At 42.7% G+C, this 18,940-nt stretch overlaps 1 protein-coding gene across 3 annotated transcripts in view; it reads left to right on the forward strand.

Annotated features, from left to right (window-relative positions):
• The first annotated feature begins 8,282 nt into the window (after positions 1-8,282).
• LOC147433201 (uncharacterized) overlaps positions 8,283-18,940 on the forward strand; it is a 97,796-nt gene continuing 87,138 nt past the window's right edge. For 2 of the 3 annotated variants that reach the window (XM_086492847.1, XM_086492848.1), the window contains exon 1: positions 8,292-8,461. In XM_086492847.1, coding sequence (XP_086348973.1) covers positions 8,328-8,461 — 134 coding nt within the window. In that variant the 5' untranslated portion in view covers positions 8,292-8,327. Of the gene's footprint in view, positions 8,462-18,940 lie in introns of all 3 variants that reach the window. The other variant, XM_086492849.1, reaches the window with a different exon arrangement.

Consider the following 18,940-nt stretch of genomic DNA (forward strand, 5'->3'; position numbering starts at 1 on the left):
TTCCGATGGCTCTCAACCACAGTTTTTTCACTCCCTTTTACCCATAAAAAGAAGCTGTTAACCCCTTGACCACCCAATATGGCCGCCCGAGCTGCATTCCCTTTGGCCATTAAATTTTAGCTTTGTCCTTAAAGGTGCAATCATCCCCCATTTGCCTCAACTTCATGGTCACCCACGAGTGTTCGAGAAAAATGTGTCTCAGCTCAATATCGTGCCATTTTCAATTTTGAACAAATGCCGTTAAGGGCATAGAGTAACGGAGAAATTTTGCCCCAAAATCGAGAAAAAAATAGCGTAAAAACTCCAAAAAAAAAACCTAATTTTCTAAAATTTCCTTTTGGAAAATTCAAGAAAAGGAATTTTGTATGTTTGGAAAAAAAATGAATTTTCCCAAACAGTGTCAACCACCCACTTGGTACTCAAGGGTCAAATCCTCGAGGGGATGTCCACCCTATTATGCCCTTGACTGGCCGTCCCATTTAAAAAATTTCTCGATCGATTATGCCACCAGAGTTGCACTTGACTAAACTTCAAAGCCATCCATTTAAAATTCTTCCGACCACCCAACTTACACCTTATTTTGACCGCCTAACCTTGGTTATTTTGTCCACCCTTATCCCTTTTTGCTGCCTATGGCATGCCTAGTCATTTAACAGACAATTCTTTGCCATCTAACTCTTGCTTACTAGTCTCGTAACAGCCACTAAGGTAGCAAAAAATCCTCTTGACAACCTGCCAATGCTTAGACCCTGGGCTATGCATAAATCTGCTCACCTGTGAGACTGCAAGCTGAATAACCGGCCTCATGTTGCATACATAAATGAGGCATCCAACAGCAGTTTGGTAAAGAGTGACATCTGCAGGATCACCATCATCATGAAGACTCAATTTTAAACCTGTTTCCATGAGAGTGGCAATAGGTTTGCAATCCTAAAGTCCAAACGCATAGCAATGTCTCCATGACACAAGGCAATACCACCATCACACTACTTAAACTGTATGCCCAAATAATGTAATCAAGTACACCATGTACATCTACCTCAGTAATAGGATGATCTGTAACATTTTCAGAAACCCCCATAGGCTGTACATTTGCTTCATTGGAATTTACATTCGAACTTCCACCACTAAAAAGAGGCAACAAGGTGTCATAAATGTCATGTGAGCTTACATTACTATCTCTAGTACACGACAACAAGGGCTGAACAGAATCTTCCACAAACACTACATCCCGTGAAACCAGAATACACTGTTTTTGTGGATGATACAACTTGCTTTCAGCACTATAACCAACAAAAATACATTTGACACCATTATCATCCAATTTTTTGCGTTGTGTTTGTGGCACCAAAGCATATGCCAAACAGCCAAAAGCACGCATTTGCTCAATAGAATGCTGTCTATCATGCCATGCTTCATATGGAGTAATAGATTGCAAAGCTTTCGTAGGACACATGTTTAGTACATAAGTGGCACACATGATGGCCTCAAGCCAAAAATAATGTGGCAAAGCTTGACTTTTGACCATACATCGTGCCATTTTTGTAAGTGACCTGTTTTTCCTCTCAGCAGCACCATTTTACTGAGGTGTATAAGGCACTGTACATTGGTGTTTTATCCCACGACTAGCCAGAAATGCATTAAATTCATGAGACATATACTCCCCCCTCGATCGGAAGAAAGAGTGCCCATAGTACATTTCGAGACATTTTCAGCCATAGCCAAAAATTGGTTGAAGCACATAAAAACTTCAGACTTTCTTTAAGCGGAAATACCCATGCATGCCTGGAGTAATCATCAATGAAAGTCACGAAGTATAGGTAATTAGCTACGGACCGAGTTTGCATGGGTCCACAAACATCATTGTGCACAAGCTGCAACCTGCATGTGGCCCTAACTGAACCATCCTTTGGAAACTTAGAACGTTGCATTTTACCCAAAATACAGCCTTCACAAACATGTTTGACAGGTGCTTCAAGAGGCGGCAAAGAAGCAACCGTATCAGATTTCTGCAAATGCAGCAAACTGGCAAAATTCAGATGACCAAAACGTGCATGCCAAAGTTTTGCTTCTGAAATAGCCCTTGAATCAGCAAATGCATTTGCCAAAATTTTGTCCACATTGGTCATACAAGGTGAGCTTATACAGCCCACGGCACAAAAGCTAGATGCAACAATTTCATCACCAAAACTGAGATCATGAACTGTACATTTGTCATCCACAAATTTGACTGCAAGTCCAAGTCTAGCAAGTGCAGATACAAACAAACGATTCTTCTTGATCCCAGGTACATGAAGTGCATCAACAAGTGTGAAAGAACTGCCATTTGCAGTAGTAAACACAATCTTTCCAACTCCCTGAACCGGATAAGAGGCATTGTTGGCACAAGTGACTGAATTCCATGAGGGAGAGACTCGAGAGAGGTAAACAATTCATGATGTGAGGTAATATGCTTTGTAGCACCACTGTCAAAATACCACACATGTGAATCTGCAGCAACTGACATGCATGCATCATGGAAAACATGATTGTAAGTGCACTCTGCATTAAAATCCCATTGTGCATCAACATCAGCATCACAGTCTCCTTTCACAAAAGACTCAACAATGGCTGCATTTTTAGTGGAACCACCCTCTTTCTTCTTAGCCTCTTTGGCCTTCAACTTAGGACACTGCTTGATCAAGTAATCGTTAGCTTTACAATAATGGCAATGCATCTTCTTTTTTCCCTTATCACCAGAATTCCAGACGAATTGCTGCCAGCAGAAGCATTAGGAACTAAAGTTTTGCCACTCGCAGCAGAACCATAAGAAGTGGCTGCAATTCTGTTACCACCCTTTCTTTGAGAAGCAATAAAAGCCTGTTCAAATGCATGCTGCCTAGTCTTCTTTTTTCTGGAAAGTGACTCTTGCAATAGCACTGTGCATAATGCATCAAACTTGACAACTTTAGGATTTCCTTGGGTCGTAAGTCTCCAAGTACTAGCAAAAGTATGGTAGGAATCTGGTAAGGCATAAAGAATAGTATGTACAAGGGAACTGTCTGAAATGACTTCACCTGTAGAAATAAGTTGTTGATTGATATCCTTGACTCCAGCAAGGAAATTGTCCATATCATCTTCCTCGTGCATAATCTTCGAATCCATCTCTTTACGCAGCAAAGAAATTTTAGCCTCATTGCGGCTTGCATAAAGACCTGCTAGAATATCCCAAGCGTGTTTTGCAGATTTTGTTGAATGAATGTGACGAACAATGGTGCGCTTCACAGACAATGCAATCAATGCATGAGCCTGTGCATCCTTTACATCCCAACGAGCTTGTTCTGCCGTAGGCAAAACAACTCTAATAGCAGCAATCCTTGGAGCAAGACCTGCAACATCCTCAACATTGCCTACATCCTCAGAACCAGGACATACATCAATGCCCTGCACAATATTCCAAATGACCTTTGACACAAGAACATGTTGCATCATATAAGCCCACATAGGGTAATTGTCCCCATCCAACCTGTCCTCGGCAGCAAACATCTTGAACACATATGTGTTGTTGTCAGCCATGGTAAATGATGCACCTGATGTGAAAACTGTCCGAAAAGAGGAGTAACGAAGTGGAAACAACACGTGCTATATAGCACAAACCGTAGGAGACTGTAAGACACCTGTTATGCAAAAAACGGCACTGACAAAAATTCTGCACAAAATGACGAAATAGCCTGTGCAATACTGCTTGTAGTGGAAACGGAGGCCGAAACGAGCCCAAATCAAAAATTTGAGCAGACTAAGCTCTACGAGCGTTTCTGAAATTTTTGTCAACCTACGACAACTTGCCAAGGCTCACTAAAATCGAAGAAAGTGATTAGGCGTGTGTTGGAGATGCTGGCGACTAAGCCTGGGAGGACGCAACCTGCTATGATACCAATTGTTGGAATTAGGGTTGCAGAGAAACTCATAGAGCTTGGAGAAGACGAAGGAAGCTCAAGGCACACAATAGAGAGTGTATTACTTAGTGTGCAATGGAAAGATAGATAGCCCTAGAGTGATGGGCATATATACAATGCACGGGGAAAAACCTCCTAAAGAGGGAAAAAATGCCTCGGCGGTCCTAGTGTGTTCACACACATCACTACCACATGTATATGGTAACACAAATCACAAAGAACAACTGAAAATCAACTCTGTTGAATCACAATGCTAATCTATGGAGCTCAGTCAACCATGCCACCATGTTGCCCCCAGTTAACACTGCTCTATTGCTAGGCTTTAACCACTGGGCAAGACATAACCGTGGATGAGAAGGGGAAGCCCCGAACACAGGCCAATATTTATGGGCGACAAGGATGCAGACACTACTGAAGATCGCAATCGATGATGCTCTCCAACCCTCTAAAACATGTCGAAAATAGTCCGCGCTAGCGTGGACTGGTTTGAGCAGGTTTAGGACAAATTTATGCTCATGTCCAATGTATATAAAGTATTAGAGTGCAAAATATATTAATGAGTTTATTGTCTTGGCCAACATGCTCAATAACCTTTCTTTTAAACTAAAAATGTGATCACATTTGTAACAAGTTACCAATTTTATATAAAGAAACAAAAATATAGAGCATCATTTCCTGAATCCATCGCCGCCAACGATGGTGCCACCCCATGCTGAAACGGGTCCATGTCGACACGGACTAATTTGGAGTAGTTTCACAAAGGTCATACGAAGGCCTTCTAAAGCCGATTTAAAAAAAAAACCTTTGTAGGTACAAATTGCATACCTTTATTAGCTTGCTTTGTACCTATGATTTCCAAAAAATGTTCTTATCAATGGAATCTGAAATATCCTCTCACTTCTTAGTGGAACCAAATGTATTTAGATACATTTGCATGTGGAGCTAGCAGTTCATGCATCCACGCAAGAAATGTGCGAGGCACTCTCTCTCTCTCTCTCTCTCTCTCTCTCTCTCTCTCTCTCTCTCTCTCTCTGGGCAATCCTTGGGGGTGTGTGTGGCCCAAATTCAAGCCCTATGCTGAGAGCCCTAGCAGCTCTTTTGGCAAGATCATGTAGCTCTTTTAGTCCAAATGCAATCACCTCCACATATCACCCTCAAGGCCAATATAAGACGGAGATCGAGGGTCTCCTCTCTCCCTCACTTCCTGGGATGAAGCAAGGGATGCAAGTAAGTAGAAACCAATGCATCATTAGACTGAGAGATGCACGCAAGACCAATAGCCAAACATCCAAACAAAATTGGAGCCATCCCAAACTCAACACACAACCCCCTGGGACGACACAAGAAGTCGAGAAACAAAGCCATAAAGGTATGGCTCCAATGTGAAGCACGTCCCTTTTCATGCCACTCCAAGGTATATAAGTGCTTGAGCTAAGTCCCTTTTCTGCTTACCTTGTAGCCCTTGCTTCGTCCCGGGAAGTGACCTTATCACAAATTACTTCATTGAGGGACTCACTCATTTTTTTCATCGCTAAAAAAAACTTGTTTGGCATCTTGTAAGACTCTTCCCTCTTAACCTTCCTCCCCGATCTCTTAATCTCTTAATCACAACAAATAACTTTATTGAGGGACTCGCTCGTTTTTCTTTATTGAGGGACTCGCTCGTTTTTTTCATCACTCGAGAAAACTCGCTTGGCATCTTGTAAGACTCTTCCCTCTTAACCTTTCTCCCTAACCTCTTAACCTCTTAATCTTAGGCAATGTATATATATAGCCCTATACTAAAACCGAAGGACTCGATCGTTTTTTTCATCCCTAAAAAAAACTCGCTTGGCATCTTGTTAGACTCTTCCCTCTTAACCTTCCTCCCTGACCTCTTTAACCTCTTAATCTTAGGGAATGTATATAGATAGCCCTATACTAAAACCCAAAAAAAAAACCCAAAAAAAAAAGAGTAAAAGAGCAAGAGCTACCACACAAAAATCTTGGAACCAACATGTTCTGGTCCATAAACCAAAAATCATAGTGGAACATCACGCACAATGACACAACCCTTATGATATTTGCAAGCTAACCAAAATCTATATGTGTGTATAGACATGGCTAGTATGCTAGAGTCATCCACTCCTACCTGGTGTGAGAGGTACCCTCTTTACTTCTCAAGTGTTTCACAGAGCTAGACTTAGGGCTGCCTGCCCATCTAAACAATATCCTGTTCCCTTGACCCTAGAGGGGTGCAAATAGATAGGTTAGGGCTCTTTATGTTGTTTTGATTCTGTTCAATAAGGGTTGGTGCCTCTTCCCACTGATGTGACTCCTAGAGGTATTTCCTAGTGTATACAAGAACATATTGCAGTAGTTGGTAATACCAAATCCCAGCTTGATTTGGTAGTTCACTCACATGTATTGCCTATGGTATTAGAGCCCTAGAGGTTCCCAGTGTGGCTGCTTTTTCTTGAGAAGCAAAAAGCCCCAGGCATACAAAATAAGCACACACGTCAAATGACTTTGAATCAATGTGAAAAAGAGAGAGAGATCCCACAAGATCAATTAAGGCTCTATGTGGAAAGAAAGCATATATCATAAACACTTTGGGGGGTCAAACAAAGGAAACTATTCAGGCGATGATTTCATGTGCGATTTCCTTTACTGTATCTTAACTAGATGATCTTCTAGGTATAGCCTCTAGTTAGCCCTTGGACATGAAACACTTTGCTCTTGCGATTAAAAAGCTTAATTGGCTATAAAAAATTGAGAAGTTTGCCCATGGTATCAATAGTTGACCTTTAGTGCCTATTGACAATGAAATTCGCGACTTTTTGATTCGTTGACCTTTACAAGTGCTTATGCGTTTGATTATATTGCATTTTGATCTTTACCGCTCAAAAAATTGTTTCATACTATGTTACCAATCGTTATGTGTGCTTATTCACTACAAATGTTATGAGAATGCAATTATTGTGCCCTTTTGGGTTGATTTTGCAGTGTTCGAGTGAAGCTAAAGAGTCGAGCTCTTGGTGAGGACAAGTGCAACATCTTATAGAATTAAACTTCTTGATTGAGAGAACATCCATGGGCCACTACTGTCATCAAGATGTTTAACTACTACAAGACCCATACGAGTGGACCCACCAAGTTCCTACTTTTCAAACATACCTTCCTAAATTTCGAGGACAGAATTTACATCAGGAACGGAGACATGTTAACTTTGCGTGTCATCCTTCGTTTCTCCTTTGTATTCAGTTATGGGCCGAGCTTGTCAATCCCCTAGGTCTATAGCCTAGGGCTAGTGATCGCCAATGAGAGGTGCACTAGACTGCACACCACTCGTTTAGTGACAATTGGCTGAATGTGGACGCCCGTATGTGAAAGGGACGGACCCAACCCATACATAAGGTTGTACAACTAATCTTTTGATTTACTATGAACGTATGAAGCTTGCTTTTGCCTTATCTTCTTCTTTTTTCTGTTTGTGTGTGTGTGTGTGTGTGTGTGAGAGAGAGAGAGAGAGAGAGAGAGAGAGAGAGAGAGAGAGAGAGAGAGAGAGAGAGCAAAGTAACAAACTTGTCACATTTTTTCCACAATAATCAAAGTTTCCAAAATGTAGAATATGTGAGGCTTATCAATTTGGGAAGCAAGCAAAAGATTCCTTTCTGGAAGAAAGTCATGTGAGCAAAAATGTATTGGAATTGGTAAATTCTGATGTATGGGGTCTCACAAAGAATGCATCAATGGGAGGATGTAGGTTTTATGGGGTCTCGCAAAGAATGCATCAATGGGAGGATGTAGGTTTTATGTAACATTCATTGGAGATTACTCACATAAAGTATGGATTTATTTTATGAAGGAGAGGAGTGAAGTGCTCACTGAGTTTCAAAATTTTAAGGCTACGTTCAAAAAGCAAACAGAAAATATGTACATTGTTTTGAGGTCAGATTAAGGGAGAGAATACTTCTCCCATGGATTCAACAATTTTCTATAAAAGAGTGGAATTCATAGACATATTTCATGTAGATACACGTTGTAGAAAAATGGTGTTGTTGAGCACAAAAATGGGCATATTACAGAGGTTCCATGTGCATTGATTAGTGAGAAGAATATACCCTTATCTTATAGGGCTAAAGCTATCTCTATTGCAATGATTAGGACTCTTACTGCACTTGTGCATGGTGTAGCTTCTAATGATAATTACAAGTAGAAAACCCAATGTTTCACACTTTAAACTATTGGATGTATTTCTTATGTGCAAGTGCCAGATGACTTGAGGATAAAACTTTATCCAAAAGCTGAAAAATGTGTGTTTATTGGCTATTTGGTTGATAGAAAATGCTATAAATTCTACGATCCTACCATGCATCAAGTGAGGGCGTGCAAAGATGTAGTTTTGATGAAATGGCAAGCTGCTCCATTGATGTAAGTGACCATATGGGGCCTTATGTAAACAGGCCAGCTACTTTAGGTGGCGAACCAGACGAAGTGGAGGTGTTGCAAGCTCGGCGAGGGTTGGCAAGCCGCCACAAACACAGGTAATATCCTCACACAGCTACTTTGCTCTCGATTCGAATTTGCGCACCGCCATCGCCATCTGTGTACGAGTAGAAAACGCAATTAGATCGACCACTGATAGCAGCTGAATACCATGGCCGCAAGCTGCGAAGATTGACCGGTCAAACGCACAGCAGTGCTATGCGAGCGTTCGAAGCTAGCTAACAGCATCTGCCCATGTTCGTCAATGGCACCAGATGCCTTGAAACCATGCGTCCACAGCTAAGGTGTTAAATCTGTAACGTACACGTTGATCTCGCTTAAAATGAAAACAACAATGTTGGGTAGACTTCAGGGCCATTCGGGTGCAGTAATTCAAGTCAATGCCTGGCCTTAGATGCTCTAAGATATCTCTTTTGTGGAGGCCATGCTTTTTTCTTGAATAAGACCAGGAGTGATACTACAACTTAGCAGAGGTCAGTGACCTTAACGAAAGGGTACTAGACTGCCATTACTCTTCCGGATAGGCGGGGATGCAAAGCTCCAAATATGGGCCACAGCCTGTTTGTCACCTCTAGGTAATTCCATCCATGCCATATTGTGTTACGGTGAGTGATACGGAGATGAGCTGAATTGCCTGGTAGAAACTTTTTATCTCAGTGGCTTTGTTACAGCCTACGGACAGCATTTCTCTGCAAGTCTTGCAATCAATAATTGTGATCATTTTTCTATACTGGAGTCTGCTGATTACAAAGTAGCAATCTCTAGCATGTTGTCTGAGAACTTTTGATGATCCTTGGAAGTTTTTTTCACAAGAATTCACATTTCTTGAAAGCCCACATGACCCATAAAGTTTTATCGCTTTTCCCTTCAGAGAATATTTGAGATTTTAGCATTTAAGAGATTATTAATCGCACTTAAAAGTTAAGATTGTAAAATTTGTGAAGTGATATGGTATCGGTAAACAGCTTTGGACAAACTCTTTAAGTGCTGAATTGTTTCAACTTTTATGCATGTACACCTAATTAGTAGGTGATTTGATTGAGAACTTCTATGAATCCTTTTATGGGTGTGGTTGGTGAGGTTAAGGTGGCCAATGTTGTTTGGCAGATTCTAGCTTTTAGGCTCTAGCTGTCTCTGTTCCTTTGGTGGGGTAGTAGACATTTATGCGTGCCTAAGTAATCTGGGCAGCAAAGGCTGTGAAGGAAGAGCTTGGAACTTGTAACTGTTTGGCTAATTTTTGATGAATATTTGTAGTTGTGGAACAAAAATCAGTAAGGAAGATCTATGTTTCCATCAGAATCAGATTGTATATTTCATGTGCGTCATGTAATCAGCTGTAATCTGCAGCCGAAGTGATTTAAGGTGATAACTCACGATGAATGCTCAGTATGTACACAGGGTTCCTTTTAGTTCATGAGAGATTGTGCAATAGACATAGAGAAAGAAGAGAGAAATACTATGAGTGAAGGTTTAGAGAGAGAAAGAAGACTAACAACGGGATGGGGTCCCAAACCCCCCTCCAAGGGCCCCCCTCTCTATTGCTAGAGAGATCCTATTTGCTTTAGATTGCACAAATGCTGATACAATGGATCTAGATTCTTGCGGTAGATGCTTGGATCTGCGAGGCTGGGTTGAAAAGTGAAAACACTAGGGCTTTTGGCCCTTGGGACTAGATATGCAAACTGACGAGGCTATGGGATGATCTGTTATGGCCGATGTCGAGGGTGCTGATGACGATGACTTTAATGGGCTGAAAATTGAAAAGGATGGATGATCTGATGGATTGGTTGAAATCTTTTGTCACTAGGGCTGATCTGGTACTTGGGCTGAATTCTGCTAATGCTAGGGTGTGTGGAAGCATGCCTGAAATTGCTGGTCTTGGTGGCGATGGGCTGGATCTGCTACCCTCCTGAAAAACGCTAGGGGATGATGCTTGAAAAATGCCAAGGCTGATGGTACTGATGGGCTGGCTGCCTATAGGGTACTGATGGATTGACTTCTGATGGTCCAAGTGCTGAACATGGGGTTCACCTATATAATGCCAATAAGCTGGGTCGAGCAGATACACAATTGGAACCCCACGACTTGGCTTATAATGTCAATTGTTAGTAAGCTAATAAACCTACCGATAAGAGGTGCTTCCTATGCTACACTACCTAGGGCTGGTACTAAGGTACTAAATGCAGAGAGAGACAACACGTGACACGGAGTGGCGGAATTCCACCCCAGAGAGTATTGGCCCCAAACCTTGGCGCCCCTTTCGGTATTTCTTTATAGTCCATCGACACAATACAAGCCGGTACTCCATCCTCTGCACGTTCGTCGAGAAGCATGCCAGAGAATGAGCCCATGGCCTCATATTTAAAGGCCCTGGCCCCAAAAGTAGTTTTACATGAAAAGCCTTCAAACTCAAAAGCATTTGGTCCAAAAGCAATGCCCAAAAGCTGCTTGCGTAAATAACGGAAATCCGTACAACTGCCACGTCAATAGCCAACGCAAAACGCCAAAATCCGCACAGTTTGCCACGTCATCATGTCAGCGCAAAATCAGGGTTTTTTGTACAACTTCCACGTCATCAGATTCTACGTTGTGTGTGTGAGGGTCAAGCTTTATTTTAATTCCTTTACGTCAATTGGGCCCCATCGGACGGAGTCCCATACGTTGGTAGGACTTCTTCTTCTGCTGTTGCTTGTTCTTCTTAGGGTTTAGGCCCCTCAGCCGTGATGTGCACAATGGCTCCGTTCTTCTGTGATTGGACACGTCAGCAGTTTGTGACATCCCCCCTTCTTGAAAGAAAGTAATTGTCCGCGATTACAACATATCTGCAAAACAACTCAAGTTAGCTCAAAAATTTCCGAGAGTCATTCCAAGGGACAATCAGTTTGCTCTTTTTTTTAAGGAATTGGCTTCTTCTTTCGGCTCTTTTGATCAAGGAGTTGGCTTCTCTTTTCGTCCAGATATATTTCGGCGTAGTAAAATTAGCCATCACACCCAGACCACACTGATCTTCCACAGGTGTCTTGATGCACTAAAATTACATACCTAGGCAATCTCATCCAATTAGGAATATTCAGTTGTTGGCACATCACAATGCATTACAAATGCTCACATATGCATGTTACAGACAACAACAAACAGCGCCGCTGAGCACTCCCTCGAGACAAACGGTCTGCGGTATGAAGCACTCAACAACTACCTCATCACTCCCCCCGCAAATAACCTAAAAAGGTTCGGGCCATAAGCTCAGAGGACTGTACAAGCTGGTACTCAATCCCAAACCTTGACACCCTTTTCGATATTTCTTATATATTGCTTCAACTCAGTATAACTCCCATCCCAAAAGCAGTTACATCAAAAGCATCTGATTCCAAAAACTGCCAGCGCGTCCGTACACCTGCCACGTTAGCAGCCCAATGTAAAACACGGAGGTCCGTACGCCTGCCATGTCAGCATCTGTCAGCGCGAAACGCGGGATATCCATACAATTGCCAGTGTAAATCACGGATTGTCCGTACAATCATGCTACTTCATCAGCTGGATACGCTAAATTTTCTGTGAGTGTGTGGGTCCATCTTTATTTATTTTTTTAGGCCCCGTTGGACTGATACGTGCAGGTTGGCTCAAGTATTCAATGGCTTGACACGTCAGTAGTTTGTGACAAGGTGAGAACTTCTGCTTCTTCTATTGCTTCTAGGGTTTAGGCCCTTGGGCTAGGATGTGCAGGTTGGCTCGAGTCTTCAGTGCTTGATACACCAGCAGTTTGTGACATGGGAAATGGCTCGTTGCAACGTAAAAATACATGCACGTCATGCCAGATGTCCACCGTAGTGTAACATTTGTCATAACTCTTGTACAATTCATTTATACAAGAGGGTTCCAAAACTGGAAAACTTTATCCAATGGACTCATCCGGACATGCAAGTCTTGCGAATAGGCTCACAAAATTACCAGTACTAATCTTCTTAGAATTCTAGACATTGCTATCTAGAGATAGGAGTGTCTAGAGATATCTATCTAGAGCCAATTCTGTACCTATCTAGAGATAGGTACAAAATTGGCTCTGGAAGTCAATGAAGCATGTCCACGTGGCACAGACAGCCATGTCCACATGACAAAAATTGCTTGAACTCCCAATCAGAGTGTTGGTCATGCACATATGACTTCAAGGCATCGAAGGCTACCTGATTGGAGATCTTAATTTGATCATTGGACTGAGAAATTCAACTTAGTGTCAAGAGTGCTTGCCAAAAATGTGATGTAGACTTGACATCCGTATCTGACACAATCGACTTTGGCAAACCACAAAGGGGATACTAGTGCATAATGAACAAACGTGCTACATCTTGTGCTGTGACTGTGGCCTTACAAGAAATGAACATGTAAAACTTGCTGAAACGTCAACGATTGTTAAATATTGTATATTCCTTGAATGCAAACTGTCACAAAGTGATGATGTGGCGGACAGCAGAAACCCTAATTTTCGGAAATCGCGGAGGCTGATTTTTTTTTTTTAAATTTTAAAATTAGAATGATGAGAGACGCAAATCTTGCTTTTTCTCTATGCAATGAGAAAGAGAGAGAGAATGCTTTTGCTTTCAAGTTTTGACTCTCTGTGAGAGAGAGAGAGAGCAATTGTTTTTTATTTGAAGCTTTTGGGGCTCTGCTTTTGGGCATCCCTTGTAACCTTTAAAGTAGTGGTGAGGGCCTCACTTCTCAGAGCATCTGGACGCAGAGTCTGAGAGTGAAACCCTAACCGCTCTCTTGTACTTTGATGATTGATTAATACAAAAAGAAATACCGAAAGGGGCGCCAGTCTTTGGGGCCAATATCTCTAGGCACGGAACTCCGCCGGGCCAGTGCAAATCTATTGTGATCTGTGAATTGTTTGAAGTGGTTATTTGGTGCTGTCGTGATTGATTCTTGACTTGGAGTGTCCAAGTCTGTTACAGTGGTATCAGAGCACGGCCGATTTCTCTTCTACGGGAAGTCCGATCCCCAATTTTTTTTTCCACGGCACCTATGGCTTCAGGCAATGATCAATCGACTCCCTCTGCATCTGGAGATGCGGGCTGGGATCACAACGAAGATTCAGACAGAGAGTATGGCCCGCCTCAGCCTACTTAGGCGGAGCAAAGAGAGAGAAAGCGTCGTCAATTGATCGGCGATGCAACAAAGATGATGCTCAGTTTTGCGAAGGATCCGAAATTGGCAAAATATACGAGCGAGGCTTCTTTTCAGGAAGTGCAGGCACAATGGCAGAAAACCACTACACCACCCCCGAAATCTGCTTTCAAGAAACCTTCTGATCCCAAACAATATTCAGAGAAGGAACTAGAAGAGGTGGTTGATGCACGGATTGCTCAACTTTTTGACGCACAGAAGAAAGCCAAAAAGCATGGCAAAAAGCAAAAGAAGCACCGACTTTCCAAGTTATCTGGGTCGTCAGTCGACTTTTGACAAGGCAAAGAAACAGAAGAAGCGTGTTCGATTTGAAGGAGTACCCAGTTCTTCTTCTTTTTCTTCTTCTGACAGTTCTTCTAGCTCCTCGGATTCGAGCGAAGAAGACAGAAAAGGTAAAAAGCGAAGCAAGAAACAAAGCTTCGGAAAGGACAAGAAAAAGGCAAAGAAGGCTACATCTCGCCCAGAGACTGACAGTTCTACTGAGGACTCGTCTATAGACAGCTCAGATTCCGATGACGGAAACTTTTATGCGAACAAGAAGAATTTTTACAAAGCCAACCGGTATGACTTTCTCGAAGATAAAAGCAAGAAAGTCCGAGAGTTTAAGGAAGGTGGCCACTCGATCAAGTTTGATACTTTTTTAGGATACTCAGATGCTTCGAAGGCTTTGTCTTTTATACAGCAGTTTGACATCGCTTTCGCGGAAGGACGCTATTTAGAGCACTCCAAGATTCGGAGAGCTGCCTCTTACTTTAAGGGGAATGCTCGTACTTGGTGGTCCACACTTCTTTTAAACAAAACTGCGCTAGTTAAATGGCTGAAATTTAAGAAGCTTTTTATTTCTTCTTGGTTGACGCAAGAATATGAACGAGATGTATGAGCTGCTTGGAACCATCTTCGGATGACCAAGAAAGATACAATCGATGCTTATTGTGAAAGATTCTGGAGCTCTTTTCTACCCGCCTCTTCATTCAAGAAGATTTCATTCTGTGAACAGATTGAGCGGTTTACCTTGGGTCTACCTACAAAGATCCGAGATCACTGCTTGGAACAGAAGTCAGCTCCTATTCAGGAGTTGATGAGTCATGCGAAGCGGGGCTTTGCCATTCACTTTTGCAGTTTGACCTACCCCACAGATGAGGCCATGACACAACGAGCCGAACAGACTTCTGGGAATGAAAGTAGAAGGAAAAAGAGCAACCCAGAGAAGAAGGATGCACGACCCAAGCTTACTCCTCAGGAGAAAGCTCGCTTCATTAGAGAGGGGAAGTGCTTTGGATGCGGGGAACATGGACATATCTCCGCGAAGTGCCCTAAAAAGGCACAGAAAGAACAAAATGATAAGAACGACGACAGGCCTGAGAGTTCGAGAGCAGCTGAGGAACATGGCAAAAAAGGCAAATAGGGAAATTGTACCACATGGCGTGGGACTTGCACCGAATCTAATGAATGAAAGTACAAACTTTGCCGCTTGTGGGGCAAAGTGAAGGATCAGGAAGCTCTTTTGAAGGAGCCAAGGCAAACTTCTTTTCACTTGGAATTGGCGGCTCGATTTGGAATTACGCCCGATAGACTGACGCCACAGGCGGAGGTAGTTCAACTGGCACCCGGATGGGATGTTGCCATTACACCGAGCATTGGCAAACTTCGTTTGCAATGACAGGGGTGTTAAGGGCACGCGAGTGACGTTCTACTCAGGATCCCTTGGTACCACAAGAACTACGCCGTGGTTGACTACTGGGCCGAGCAAGCGACTTTGATAAATGAAGGGCTTAGAGATTGTACTTGATGAACTTCAGTTTCTTACTCATTCTTTTGGGAGAGAACTGAACGATGGATAAAGGTTGAATATGTTTTGACCTGATCAAAAGAACGCCAAGATTTTTCTCCATACTCATGCGGATTGCTTTTCAGAGGGCCTGAAGATCAAACCATTGATCTGATACCTGGAAGCAAGTGTTGTTGGTTTTGAAGAAAGACGGATCTTGGAGACTGTGCATCGATTATAGAGCTCGCAAAAAAATCACCATCAAGAACAGATTTCCGATTCCTAGGATCTATGATATACTCGACAGGTTACAGGGATCCTCGTGCTTTAGCAGGATTGACTTGAAGAGTGGATATCATCAGATCAGGATAGTGCCGGGAGACGTCTACAAGATAGCTTTTCGGACGACTTTTGGGTTATTTGAGTTTTTGGTGATGCCTTTTGGCTTAACCAATGCTCCTGCGACATTTAACCGGATGATGGACAAGATTTTTTTTCGAGAGTACAGGCTATTTGTTGGCACTTTCTTTGATGATATCATTGTTTTCTCCAAGAATGAAGCAGACCACAGAGATCATATGCTTCAGAGATACATGGGGACACTTTGTCTCAGCAACAGGAGTGCAAGTGGATCCGGCCAAGATAGACACTATCTGTGATTGCCCGATTTGAAGAATGTCCATGAAGTTGAAAGCTTCTTGGGACTGTGTTCGTACTACAGACAGTTTATTCGAAAGTTTGCAGAGGTTGCTTCCCCTCTGCATATCTTGATACAGAAAGGAGTCCCTTTCTTGTGGGGATCCACAGAGGTATGCTTTTCAGACATTGAAAGAGAAATTGACTATAGGACCAGATTTGACTTTGCCGGACTTGTAGAAGTCATTTGAAGTATTTTGTGATGCTTATGGTCGTAGTCTGGGTGCGGTCTTGATGCAAGAAGGCCATGTGATAGCTTACGAGAGCCGTTTGTTCTCTAGGCCAGAGATGACAGCACAGATTTATGAGAAAGAGCTTTTGGTGGTTATCCATGCTCTTACTCAGTGGCGGCATTACCTACTCGGAGCGGATTTCACTGTCTTTACAGACCATCAGAGTTTGCGCTACTTCTTGTCACAGAAGCAGCTTTCGGAAAAGCAGATGCGGTGGGCGAACATCTTGTCACAGTTCCACTTGCAGATTGTCCATGTGCAGGGACAGAAGAATGTGGTGGCAGTTGCTTTGTCTCGGAAACCGTTGGTTCTGGCTATTTCCGCGATACATCATAGGAGCTTCGAGGATATGGTCGATCAGTATGCCACAGATACAGATTTTGCAGATATTTTCACACGGCGGGAAGGCTACTTGATGAGAAAGACTATGTTGTGCGTTACACAGCCGTTGAGGGAAAAGGTTATAACTGAATGCCGCTGTCCACCTTTTATGGGTCACCGCGGCATTGCTACCACCATGAAAGGGGTAGAGAGATATTTCTTTTGGCCGAGACTCAAGAAAGATGTGGAAGAATTTGTGCGCAGTTGCTTGGTATGCCAGAAGGTCAAGTTTGACAGGTATAAAGCACAAGGATTGTTACAGCTTTTACCCATACCCACCCGCCCCTGGGAAAGTATAGCGATGGATTTCATTTTTGATCTCCCGAGAACACAGAGTGGTCATGATGGTATCTGGACTGTTATTGACAGATTTAGCAAACAGGCTCATTTCATTCTAGTGAAGAAAACAGTCAAGCTGGATCACTTAGCGAGACTGTTTGTGGCCCAGATATTCAGATTACATGGCATGCCTGAGACGATTGTCTCCGACAGAGACCCCAGATTTACGAGTTTGTTTTGGAAGGCAATTTGGGAGAACATTGACACGCGGTTGCAGTTCTCGTCATCGTTCCACCCGCAGACTGACGAGCAATCCGAGATTGCCAATTTATTGGTTCTACAATTAGAAGTCTTATATCTCAGATCAGAAGACTCAATGGGAAAGATGTTTACCTTTGGTGGAATTTGCCTACAATAACACGATACACTCGTCGACGGGGAAGGCGCCATTTGAGATTGTTGAAGGTGCTGCGAAGAGCACGAAAGATAAGATCTTTGAAGCGGATGAATATACGCGAGATATGGATACGGCTTTTGTCAAGGTTCGCGAGACTTTGCAGGAGTCTCAAGAACGATAGAAAAAGGCAGCGGATCGCCATTGTCGCGACTTGAAATTGAAGGAGGATGATTGGGTGCTCTTACGTTTTGAGAAGGCACGCCTACGAAAGAAAAAGGGAAAGGAGAGGCTTTTTCCAAAGCTTAGTATGCGATACTACGGACCTTTCCAGATGATTGACAAGATAAATGATGTCTCCTTCCGATTGAAATTGCCAGATACTTGGAGGATTCACAATGCATTGCATGTGAGTCTCTTGAAACCTGTTAAGGGTGATGTGCCTGATGATGGGGAGCTTGATGAGCAACCCGAAGTGGAAGAAAACGAGGAGATCGTTGTTCCTGAACACATTTTGGCACATAACGATACGAAGAAAGGTAAAGTCCGAAGGCGGTTCTTGGTTAAGTTCAAGAACTTTCCTGCATTTGATGCGAAGTGGACGGAGGAGGAGGACCTAGCAGATACTCCTCGGATTGTGAAACTTTACCTCGATGTTTTGGATTAGCATAGTCTACTCCAAACGGAACCCAGAATTCAGCTTGGCCGGAGATCTGGTGCAGTGGGATGCACAAGAGGGGAGTCACTCCGCTCCATTGTCAACAGATGCCTTGATTTTTGATACTAAAGTCACTGATGTCTCTTTGAGCTTCAGGGATACTGAGAGCTGACAATATACTGTATTCTGCTGGATGACTTTATGAAATGGAATTCCTGATAATGATATTGATTTGTTCTTGACTTCTTGTGAGTGCAGGAACTGATAGCCGAAATGAGTGCAACATTTTGGGCTGATTGATCTAGAATAGACATGGTTGCAATAGGGGTTAGTCAATCGGACATTGTTGAGGTCTCGATTGGACCTAGATGTGATTGCTAGCTACATTGCCGATAAATCATGCTCTAAGATCTGAATGAATGTTGAATGTCATGTGATGTCCTGTGATGTCTGGTGATGTCGTGTGATGTGACTGTCGATTTTGTGCATGTGCTAGATGTGTGTTCCTAGTACGTAGGTACTAACAGTTAGTGTCTGCTAAGACAGTTTATGGCTTTTGTCGGTTTTGCAGGCGTAATCGCGGTCGATTAGAATGCTTTCAAGAGGGGGGTATGTCACAAAGTGATGATGTGGCGGACATCAGAAACCCTAATTTTTGCCAGAAACCCTAATTTCCGAAAATCGCGAAGGTTGAAATTAAAAAAAAAGAAAAAAAGAATGATGAGCGATGCAAATCTTGCTTTTTCTCTATGCAATGAGAAAGAGAGAGAATGCTTTTGCTTTCAAGTTTTGACTCTCTGTGAGAGAGAGAGAGCAGCTGTTTTTTATTTGAAGCTTTTGGGGCTCTGCTTTTGGGCATCCCTTGTAACCTTTAAATTAGTGGTGAGGGCCTCACTTCTTAGAGCATGTGGACGCAGAGTCTGAGAG

This window comes from Adiantum capillus-veneris, chromosome 20, assembly GCF_014529385.1.
Source record: "Adiantum capillus-veneris isolate H3 chromosome 20, ASM1452938v2, whole genome shotgun sequence".
Taxonomy (NCBI): Eukaryota; Viridiplantae; Streptophyta; class Polypodiopsida; order Polypodiales; family Pteridaceae; genus Adiantum; species Adiantum capillus-veneris.